Here is a 12,116-nt window from a genome sequence, read left to right on the forward strand (position 1 = left end):
AGGATCTTTGTTTCTGTGAGAGGTCACTCAGTATTATAGACTCTAGTTCCATCCAGGTTGCTGCGAAATTCATGATTTTGTTCTTTTTTATGGCTGCATAGTATTCCATCATGTATATGTACCACATTTTTTAATCCAGTTCTCTTTTGATGGGCAGCATGGTTGCTTCCAGGTTCTTCCTATTGTGAACAATGCTGCGGTAAACATACGCGTGCAGGTATAAAGGAAAACCTTTTGTCAGATAAGATTATCTTCATTTTCCCATCAGAGAATCCATCAAGCTACCTGCCTCTGTACCCATATACTCTACATTCTTCCTTCCTATTCAGAGGAAGGGATCTCTTTTCCTTGCTAAGAATAACTTCTCCACTTCTGCTTTGAATAACATCTTCTCCTAGCTTTTTTACTTTTACTCTTTCTCTCCTTTCTGCTGGATCAATCTCATTGCCATACATCTTGATGCATGTCACTCTAGTTTATTCATTTAAACTTATATATAACATTCCATTACATGGATGTATACAGTCTTCAGGATTCTTTTCTCTAGCTATGCTTACCAGTCCCATGATGTAGACATTGTTTTAACTTTAGATGATTCAGTCAGTTTGTAGGCAAGTGAACTTGGAACCAGCCTCCTCTTTTCTCTGGGTTTCATAGTTAGTCCATCAGAATATTGTGTCGGTCCTGTTCCCCATCCCAACCACGTCTTTGGTTTTAACATACTCATCTTTCATTTAGATTATCGGAGTATTGACCTAACTCATCATCCTGACTCCCCTCGACGATCTATTCTGATAGCAGCTAGAGCGATGCTTTAAGCATAAGTTTGATCGTATTACTTCCTTGCTCACTGTCTTTTAATCAGTTCCACACACATAAGTGAGTTTCAAGGTCTTACTGTGGTCCAGAAGACCATGCATGATCTGACTACTGTCTGTCTCTCTCATCACACTTCTTACTGCTTTTCCCTTTGTTCGTTCTGCTTCAAACACACGCGTCTTCTTGATGTTTCAAACACTTTTGTTTCTGGTCTTTATGCTTATTGTTCCTTCTTCTTTTCTTCCCCATGATAGTTGCATGTTTCAAATACTTACTTTATTCAGTTCTTCAGATATCTCTTTACTGGATAGGCTTGCTTGCCATCTTGTCTCAAATACATCCTGTCTCTCTCTGTCTTCTTGCACTGGTTTTATGTCATAACATATCCATCTTCCTCACTGGAATGCAAGCCTCATGAGGGCAGGGATGTGGCTTGTACACTCCCATGCCTGCAGCATCTAGAACAATGTCTTGCACATAATAGGTTCTTAATAGGTATTTGATGAATTGAAACAACCAACTCCAACTATAAAGCAAGCTACAGTGAAGATTGGGTAGAATGATGTGTGAAGTATTCTTTGGGGGCATATATCTAGTGGTGGAATCACTGGGTTGTGGAATACGGCTGCCTTCACCTTCACCAGCTGCTGTGAGAGTGCTGTCTAGACAACTTGTTCCAGTTCACACTCCCACTGGCTGTGTGTGAGAGTTCTCATTGTTCTACACTGTTACCAGCTCCCCAACATTTTGTTCTCACTTTTAAAAATTGTTGAGAGCTGGGCTCGGTGGCTCAGCCTGTCGTCCCATTACTTTGGAAGGCCAAGGTGAGTGGATTCCCTGAACCTGCATGTTCAAGACCAGCCCAAGTAATTTGGTGAGACCTCATCTCTACAGTAAGTCCAAAAATTAGCCGGGCATGGTAGCGCACGCTTATAGTTCTGGCTACTTGGAAGACTGAGGCAGAAGGATTGCTGGAGACCAGCAGATTGACACTGGGGTGGCCGTGAGTGTGCTACTGCACTCCAGCCTGGGTGACAGAGTTAGACTCCAACTCAAAAAAAAAAAAAAAAATGTTGAGGACCCCAAAGAGAAAAGTTTTGTTAGTGTGTTATATCTATCATTATTTACCTAACTAGAAAGAAATTTAAAAATACTTTATTAATTCATTTAAAAATAACAATAATAAATCCATTATTATATTTCCAACATATTAACAAAAGAAACTCTATTTTCCAAAATAAACAAATACTTCAAAAAGTGGTATATCTTTATATTGTTCAAAATCTCTTAAATGTCTAGCTTTGTAGGACACTTGGATTCTCATATCCACTTCTGCATTTGGTCTCTTGTGATATCACATGTTATGTTGCCTTGGGTAAACACAACACACTTAGAGAATGAGTGTGGGAGGGCAAATAACTTGTTATGATGTTAGTAATGGTTTAGGTAGCCAAAACCCGTGGAAAGGTCTCTAGGAACCCAGAGCTTCCTGGCTGTTGCTTTGCTGACTTGTGACCTGCGAATGTAGGATTTTTATTTAAATTTGTATATTCTCAATTATTGGTGAGGTTGAACATTTTTTTCATATCTTTTCATTTCTTGTTCTTTTGTGGATTGTCTGTAGACTTTTCTGAAATTAAAAAAAAAATTGGTGGCCAGTTCTTTGTCTAGAATGTGCATTGCCAATGTCATCTTTCTTAATATTTCAGACTCTTAAAATCCTTACTTATGGTGCTTCCTTCAGAATTGTTAAACATCAATGGTTTATTAATAGTTTCCCTTTTTTGTGTTTTGTTTTAGAGCTCCTTTGATGCTTTGAAGTCATAAAAATGTTCTTCTGTGTTTTTCACTAACAATTTTGGTTTTCATATCTACGTTCTTAATCCACCAAGAGTTAATTTTCCTATGGTGCATGAGAGGTTAAAATCTGTCCTGTCATTTTCCCACTCCACCAGTGGGGGACCACTTTATTGAACAGTAAATTCTTCCTCACTAATCTGTATTTCATTCTCTGCTAAGGTCAGAGTTCTCTGTCACCTATGTCCTTTTTCCTTCCACTTTTGTTGGTCTTTTTGAATGCCTCTGTCCATAATGCACTTAATTAATTATTATTAACTAAATAATATAACTAAATGTCTGAGCATATCCCTCTACCAAAAATAAAATATTGGTTGATTCTTTTCTATATTAATTTTACAACCAGAGATGATTTGGTTGTTACTCTGAAACTGTAAAATTGTACTGAATTTACAGATTGATTATATTTCTTGGAAAAGTTTTAAGCCTCATCTAATATATCATGTGCTAAGGTAGGTTCCAGATAGATTTAATCATTGATTCAACTACCTATTGCATCAAGACAAACAAGCAAAAACAACAATCAACTTCTACCCATTACAAAACAAAATCAACCAACCAAACAACCAAACAAACAAACAGAAAAATCAGAGGGAAATAACACATTTATCAAATTTTTGGAGAAGACTAGAATTTCTAATTTTAAAAGTCTTAGGAAAACAGTCTTCTAAGAAAGATTTATGGGTTTGGTGACTTCAAGCTTGTTAACATTTATATGTTAAAAAGACACACACACACACACACACACACACACACACACACACACACACACACCACACACACTTTAACAGTCCTCAGGTAGAAATATTGCTTTCAACGATATGTATGACAAGAGTTCATCGAGACTGATAAGGAAGCAAATAAAAAGACAGTTATAAATTATATCATATTTGGTTAACAAAGCATGACAAATCTTTAACCTTACTAGTAATAAAAAACCATTAAATGAAAGCAGTGGTAAAAGCTTGTTTATCCACTGAGATTGAATATTGTTGGCTTGGATGCATGAAATGTCTCAGTTCCACACGCTGCTGTTGGAAATCTAAATTTCCAATTCTTAAGGAAAGCAATTTGGCAGTGAGTATTAAAAACATACATTTTTTCATAGTTTCTGACTCAGTAATTCTACTTTGGGAAATCTATACTGGGGTGGTAATCTGGAATGAGCAAAATACTTTTCACAAAAAGATACTCACTGCAAGCTCTTTTTAAAATAAAATTTCAGGAGAAATCTAAATATCTAGCTGAAGCAAAAAGGTTAAATAAAAGTTAGTGAATATATGTATAGGTATTACATAGGTACTCACAGTGATGTTTATTAAGAATAAAATATGCTTATGCTATAAAGTTAAATGAAAAATGAAATATGAATAAATTTATACATAAGACAAAAACATTTGACAAAATAATACTCCTAATTTTTTCACAGTTGGTATATTTTTTATTTCAGTTTTTCTCAGTGTCAAAGTTGATTACCTTTTAAGTTTTTCCTGTTCTAGAATGTTGTGAGACTATCTGGTTAGTTGGCTTGATGGCTACCAAAGATATGGAATTATAGGCAATATTATCGCCATTTCAGTATGAAAAATAAAAACCTCTTGTATTTTTTTTACTTGAACCAAATTTTACTTAAGTATACATTCCCATGTTACCATTATACCACCATAATAAAAATGTTGTATTTCTGTTTTGTTACATTTTTATTTCAGCTCATCCTAGTGTCCAAAAGGTGGTGCTAGTATCATCTGCGTCAGATATTCCTGTTCAGTCTCATCGTACTTCAGAAATTTCAGTTCCTGCTGATCTTGATAAAACTATAACAGAACTAGCCGACTGGCTGGTATTGATCGACCAGATGCTGAAGTCCAACATTGTCACTGTCGGGGATGTGGAAGAGATCAATAAGACCGTTTCCCGAATGAAAGTAGGTACATAACATAAAGGCTTGTCATGGAAACGCCACAAACTGGAGGTAGACAAGCTCTATTTGAATCCCCCTTGTTTATCCTAAACTGTGATAGAATGAGGTTGAGAAAATGCCGTATCTGACAAACAGCCATCCACGACTCACTCCAAGGAATAAAACTTTTCTTGCATTTATACTGCTATGATAAGATCAGCCTTACTAACTTAAACTAAAGACTCAGTGTATTTTTCCAATCTAAAACTGATGCCATAAAGCCAGGCACATGAGTATAAATGCAAGGTTAGTGTTACATTTAATGTATGTCATGTGACATAGGATGATTTCCTAAAACACTTTTTCCACTTATATTTCATAGTGAGACTATGTAATTTCTGACTTTAGAAGTGAGAATCTCCCGACTGTAAAGTTGTTACGATACATATCTATCTAATAACAACTTGTAAAGATCTTTTTCCATATTTAGTGTGTGCTAGGTTCTTGGCTGTGTGTTATATAGCGATACTGACAAGAATATACCATATTGAAATTGGGAATGTATTACAATAAAATAATAGTAATGGCTATTGCTAACTTTTATTAGGTGCTTAATGTGTTCCAGATATTTTTCTAAGCATTTTACATGTATTATCTCATTACTTCCTCAACAATCTTAGGAGGTAGTTACTGTTTTTTTAACCTCACAGTGCCAATAAGCCCAAATTGAAGCAGAGACACTGAATGCATAGAAGTAGACAGATTGCTGTGGGACGACAGAGTCTAACAGAAGCCTTGAGGCAGGTACAAGCAACCTGTTGGGGGAGCCAGGAGGAGGAAGGGGATCACTTTTCTAAGTGATAGAAGGCAGACCATGTGGAATTTTGGCATCTGGAGATAAAGTGATGAAATTCCTAGAGTAGGGAATAGAGTGAATAAAGACATGGGGTGCAGAAGGCATGAAGGACACCAGGGCCAACATTTATTTGTGCAATAAAGAAATACAGTGGGAAGTAAGGCAGAAAAGGCAGATCAATTTCCCTTTGTGAAGGAACTTGCAGGCTTGGACTTTTAGTCTGTAAGCAATTGGCAAGCATTTTTCTTCCAATTTCTTTTTAGAATTGTGGCTGGGACTATATGACAACAATGCTTTTCTTTAGTTGAAGACTAGGATGGATTGGAGGCAAGAGATGCTTAAATCAAGGAAAAAAGCCCTTTCTGAGTGGCTAAGATGATGCTATTGCAATTAGCGGAAATAAGGAATAGAAGAAATGGAGTGTGAATGAGGGTTTGATTGATTTAGTTCTGGATGTGTTGTGTTGAGGCGTCCTTATGCCATTTAAAGGGAAGTGATCAGCATTCATTGAAATGGGCCCTGGGATTCAGGATGGGAAGTTGTGAGTGATCAATTTAGAAATAATGTTTGACACTGTAGGACTAAATGAAATCTACAAAACTTGTGCATTCTTACAGAGGAAGGGCTGGGAGAGAATCTTTTGCCACTATTTGTACTTGTAGATTGTGTTTTCTAGTTTTGCAACTGCTTGTTAGTTTTATACTGAAAACACATTATTTTTCTTGCTATTGTTACAATTTCTCCTATATTTATCAGTACTGAGAAACACTATCTAGAGTAGTAGTTTTCACATCTAAGATGATTTAATTTGTGGTTATTCCTATTTGCACTTTTTTTTTTTTTTTTTGAGAAGGAGTCTCACTCCGTCACCCAGGCTGGGATTACAGGCTTGAGCCACATTGCTGGGCCCATTAGTGCTTTTCTATATGTCACCCCAACCCTCTAGTTGTCATTAGTTTGTGTTCATATCTGATGCAGAGCAGATATGCAAGGTGTCAGCAGCAGCAATAACTGCTCATGTTTTCAGAGCATTTTTTAGTTTTCAAAGGGATTTTCTTAATCTAATTTCCTCAGACTTGCTATAACTGAGCTGTCAGTATGTTATTTCTTTTTGTGAAAACTAAAACACAGAGTGATAAAGTGCCTTGCCTGGTGACCCAGGTGGTAAGTGGAAGAACTGAAATTTGAACCCAGGACCTCTAACTCCAAATCTTACACTGTTTTTCTGCCATGTCACTGATGCCTCATTCTCTCGTAGAGGAGGAAAACAGCAACAGAGCAACAACAGAGACAACAACAACTCTGATGTCAGCAAATCTATTTTTAAAAATTATTCTTCCTGTACAGCTTATTAAACTATTTGAATAATCATTTCTACTTTACAGATTACAAAGGCTGACTTGGAACAGCGCCATCCTCAGCTCGATTATGTTTTTACATTGGCACAGAATTTGAAAAATAAAGCTTCTAGTTCAGATGTGAGAACAGCAATCACAGAAAAGTGTAAGTTTTTTAGAAAAAATTACATATCATCAGCCATTTTCCTTGAAAATAGTGACACACATTTTCAAAGATAATTCAACTAGAAAGTAATATTGTTTAATATTTGATACTTTTTATTTATAAAGAAATGTATAACTTTCCCTTATTTTTATTGTTTGTGAACATTATTACAGTTACCTTATGAATTCCTTAAGTACTGGCATTGTTATTTTTAAGCAAATCAGTTACATATTGGGCTTTACTTTCTTAAGTTAGGATTTCTTTTAAAGGAATAAAAAACCCCCAAAAGATAGAGAACCCGTAAGAATGCAAATCTATTCTCCCACTGCACTTTATTTACTGAAATCAGATCTTGCCACATCTTTTAACTCACCTTAAAATTCATTCCACAAATATTTATTGAGCAACTACTATGTGCTTGTGTGTCTAGTACTAATTTGGGGGATATTTTAGTTAAAAATGAGATAAAACAAAAAGTAGTCATTCAAACAATAGCAAACAAAAATTCCTGTTTGGGTTTTCTTGCTAGCTCAGAAGCATCTGTTAAATCTGGTGGTATGCAAGACACAGTCTAAATTCTCAAGAATGACATCTGGGGCCTGTCGCAATCTGCTCTCATTATCCCTTCTCTCACTTCTGTCCTCTACCTGATCTGTGACTATTCTGTACTATATATACTCTTTAAAACGTCCTGACATTTCCTAGTCTCCTTACCTCTGTTCATGTTTTTTTTTTCTCTCTTGGCCTTTTCTTTCCAGGTGAAATTCTACTCATCAGCTAAAATATCACCCCTTTTGTGAAGTCGTTCCCACCTCTTTTCATCCTCAGGGAACTATATTTTCTATCTTTAGTTCCTGCTTTGGCCTTTCCCCCATAACTTTATTACAGATCGCATAGCTTCTTTAATTCTCTCTCTCCTCCATAGATGGTGAATATCCACCTTTCTGGCCCTTGAACCCTTCACAATGCCCAATACAAATGAACTACTTAATAAATATTGTGGCAAAATATAAACTGGAAAGATAAAGTCTAATCTTTCTCAAGGGGGAAAATCAACTATGACTCTTGTAGAAAGTATGTTTCTGTTCCAAAGTAAATGTGGTAGTAACAAGGTTATTTCAGGAGATGAGTTAGCAAAGAACTTTTAGTGTCTGGCAGTATTAGCTTATTTTTACTAAATAAACCGTCATCCTTCTTTCTCGCTCCTTTTTTTTATTGGTTGATGGATGGTGCCTATTATGGAACTTTGGAGTGATCAAGTTTCCACTCAGAAGGCGGGGTACTCCTCTGCTTTAGTGATACCATACTATTTACAAAGCCACCTCTAGTTTGCTTTCCCTTTCTTTTTTTTTCATCACCTTTCTATTTGTCCAAGACTTCTTTCAAAGTTTTTTATAAGGCTTTTCTTCTCCGGAATGTCTTCCTTTTTCTATTGAATACTCTGTTTTTCTTTTCCTTTTTGTATGTGTACAGAGGTTCCATAGTCTTCATTGCTTCTCATATGAAAAACTCTTCTCAGCTGTAGTGTACTACCAATAGTTACCTGTTTTTAGCATTTACCCTGAATAGGATAATTTACGTATTTTAAATGATAGATCTGTGATGTTTACTGTTGCTTGATGTCTTTAGTTTTATTTAAAGTTTTATATATTCAATGTTTAAGGATTCTATTAGTAATAATTGGTCATAAGTACTTTAGTAACTTTTAACGGACAAGTAGAACATTATGATAAATTTGTCATCTCTTTCCTTAAGTTAAAAACTTTAGCAATTTATCTAAACTGCTAAACAAGGTAGCATAAACACATAATCTCACTGAGCAGTTTTTAAGAATGATGACATGTAAGTATAATTTACAGCCTTCTGAACAATCTTAAGTTGATAGCTTTTATGGTTTACTCTAACCATATATTATCCCAAGAATTTTGCCAAAATACTCCATGATAGCTCAGCTGCAGTGTTATCTTGTAGTTAAATTCTTCTTGGGCCTTGTACTTCACTGTAGTCTTTCAGTCTGTCTGACACCCAAAGCGTCTTCTAGCAGTGTGTTTTTAACCTTCTACCTGCTTATTACCAATGGGCTCCTGCAGATATTCCAACTTATTGTTTACTCTTACTTCAGTCCAAGATGCATAAGCTACACTGAAGTAATTAATCAAAAGTTTAAGTTTCCTTAGATCTGTATTTCCTTAACTCCATGTTAAAAATAGAAAAAGTTTGGTTTTTTCTACCATCTTTTTTTTTTTCTCATCCCTTTTCTATTTGTCAGGGACAGAAAGTGAAAATGAGAGGAGGAGGACTATAGAGAAACAACAATCAAAAGAAGGAAGGAAAACAGCCAATAGGAATATTGGCTAATGGGTACACATAGAACTTGAATCTACCTTACTTGTAGTGTTGCTCTTGAACCTGAACATCTAAAGATGCTTACTTTTAAGCTACAATAGAACAGATGTGAAAATATCTTTAATAGTTCATTTTCTTTTAAAATCAAGACTACCTTAGCGAAATCTCCTTTGAGGGTAACTCCTGACTATATCTCTGCCTTAAAAGTTCCATCATGAAACAATGTTAGACTCTACCATCATCAAACCAGGTTCAATAAATACAAAATTAAATAGAAAATTATTTTCTTTATACTTTCTTTGCTACATCAGTTTATAATAGGAGTTGTGTTTATTGTACCATGTTTTAGTGCGTTTAGAATAGCTTTTAATCCAAGATTTTTTTTTTCCTCAAGAATAGTTTCAGAAATATATCTATTATCTAGTATGGTGATATGTATTAAAATTCCTTTAGAATGGATTTATCAATTTTCCTCCTTTCTTTTTTGTTTGTAGACTTATTTAGGATAAGTTTGATATCAGGTTTTTTTTTTTTTTCCTGAGAGTTACTTTTTGGTACTTTTTTTTTTATAATGCTACCCCTAGTGGAAAAGGTGAAGAACCAGTGGGATAGCACCCAGCACGGTGTTGAGCTGCGACAGCAGCAGCTCGAGGACATGATTATTGACAGTCTTCAGTGGGATGACCACAGGGAAGAGACCGAAGAGCTTATGAGAAAATATGAAGCTCGGCTCTATATCCTTCAGCAAGCCCGAAGGGATTCACTTACCAAACAAATCGCTGATAACCAAGTAAGATTCACTTGATATTTTTGTATCATTTTGTTGGATGAACTTGTTTTTTCTGTTAACTGTAATTCTTAGGACTCTTGTCATGGTACATTCCTAAGTTCTTAGGATACATATTGAAATTTATATGAACAATTTGATTAGGAATGTTTTTGAAAAATTTCTATGGACAGAGCAAATAGGAATGTGCTGTCTCCTAGATTTTTAGTTCACTGACTTTTTGCAAGTGGAACACACCCATGAGCCAGCATCTAGAAACAGAACATTTTCAAGATTCTAGGAATTTTTTTTGCTTCCTTCCTTCCTTATCTTGAAGTTTATTTTTATTTATAAAATTTCCTGAGACTTTCATTTGAGCACTACTATAGTGAGCAGATCAAGTAATATGTCAGTTTAGTTTCTTTTGATATCTTTGTTTTTATTTTTATATTAAGAGACAAGGTCTTGCTCTGTTGCCCAAGCTGGGGTGTAATAGCACTATCAATAGCTCACTGCAACCTTGACCTCCTGTTCTCAATGGATCTTCCTGCCTCAGCCACCTCAGTAGCAGGATCTACAGGCATGAACCACCACACCTGGCTAGTTTAGCACATTTTTTTGGTAGAGATGATGTCTGGCTATGTTGCCAGACTGGTTTGGAACTCCTTGCCTTAAGTGATCCTCCCACCTCAGCCTCCTAAGTAGCTAGGATTATAGGCATGAACCACCACACTCAGCCCTCTTTTAAAACCTTTTTAATAAAACTGTTTTATCAGTTTCATAATACCAAATACTTTTATGGTGATGAGTTTGGCTATGGAGTTAATAATAATGAACACCTATGATTATTTCAAAGTGCTACTTTAGATTTTTCTCTATAATCATTAAAATATTCTTGATTGGGAGATTGTAGTTGTGAGGTTATATTTTGTGTAACATTTATTTACCATTCAGCTAGCCTAAGATGAAAGTGTGTGTTTGTGAATAATATAATAGAGAATATGTAGGAAACAAAATCTAAAACATGGAAGTATGTTTTTATTCTTCACAGATGTAGGTTTTCCTTGGTTACAATTTGAAAAGCCAGTGGCCAGGTGTACTTGTTTCCAGATCATCCTCTGTGTTTATGACTCAAAAGTAATAGCAAAGCCCTTGGACACTTACCTAGAGGAATACAATTAAAAGTGATAGCAATGTTTCAATCATCATCTTAGAATATTCTTTTCTAATCACCAGTGTGGTTTTTTCCTTCTGATACCTCAGGGTGAATTTTTCTTCCCCAGTTGCTACAAAAAGCATTATAGAAACATTAAAGCATTGTCATTTAGATTTCATGGGGGAGTATCTTGATTCAGAAACTCTCAGAGGTTGAAAAACTGTGTCAAGGAACCAGTTCTTGTGGACAAACTCATTGTCAATGTGTCCACTCAAGCAGATTCTCAGCAAACCTTGCCTGACTGCTTGATCTAGTCAAGCAGTTAACTGCGTAAGCACACACAGTGATCAAGGGGCAAGAAATGGAAGACTTCCATATTGTTTGCTCTTGGCATTTCTTCAAGCACTTGTAGAGGAGCTCTCTATGTGTTCATTCCTATGTGACGCATGTTCCTGTAAGGGTCAGATGTATAGTGGAAAGAATGAAAAAGACAAATGATTTGAAGAAGTAAAATATCTCAAAGAGAAAAAAATAATCTTTTAATATCATCCTCTATTTTTCTTTTCACATCTATAATTATTTTAGGCTTACATACAGAATTTGCGCCCTAATCTATTTTCTTCTGTGGTTACTGTGTCTAAAACATGTTAAAACCTGCTGGGAGTACCATTGTTTCATAATACTAGTTACTAAGTCACCAGGTCTAACAAGTACACCTGAACTTGCACCTTAGATATTGCTTCAAGAACTTGGTCCTGGTGATGGTATTGTCATGGCGTTTGATAATGTCCTGCAGAAATTGCTGGAGGACTATGGGAATGATGACACAAGGAATGTGAAAGAAACCACCGAGTACTTAAAAACATCCTGGATCAATCTAAAACAAAGGTAACTCTAAGGTTCTGGCAGGTGG

The 12,116-nt window shown here is 35.6% G+C and overlaps 1 protein-coding gene across 1 annotated transcript in view; it reads left to right on the plus strand.

Annotated features, from left to right (window-relative positions):
* The window catches only part of LOC103254083 (utrophin-like), a gene marked incomplete at both ends in the record, with an annotated part of 282,458 nt that overhangs the window by 37,868 nt on the left and 232,474 nt on the right, over window positions 1-12,116 (plus strand). The window contains 4 exon segments of the mRNA XM_008052243.1: window positions 4,386-4,600; window positions 6,818-6,935; window positions 9,866-10,071; window positions 11,937-12,091. Of these exon segments, the coding sequence (XP_008050434.1) occupies window positions 4,386-4,600; window positions 6,818-6,935; window positions 9,866-10,071; window positions 11,937-12,091 (694 nt within the window).

This window comes from Carlito syrichta, unplaced genomic scaffold (assembly GCF_000164805.1).
Source record: "Carlito syrichta isolate Samal-C Ts95f unplaced genomic scaffold, Tarsius_syrichta-2.0.1 Scaffold269186, whole genome shotgun sequence".
NCBI classification, from domain to species: Eukaryota; Metazoa; Chordata; class Mammalia; order Primates; family Tarsiidae; genus Carlito; species Carlito syrichta.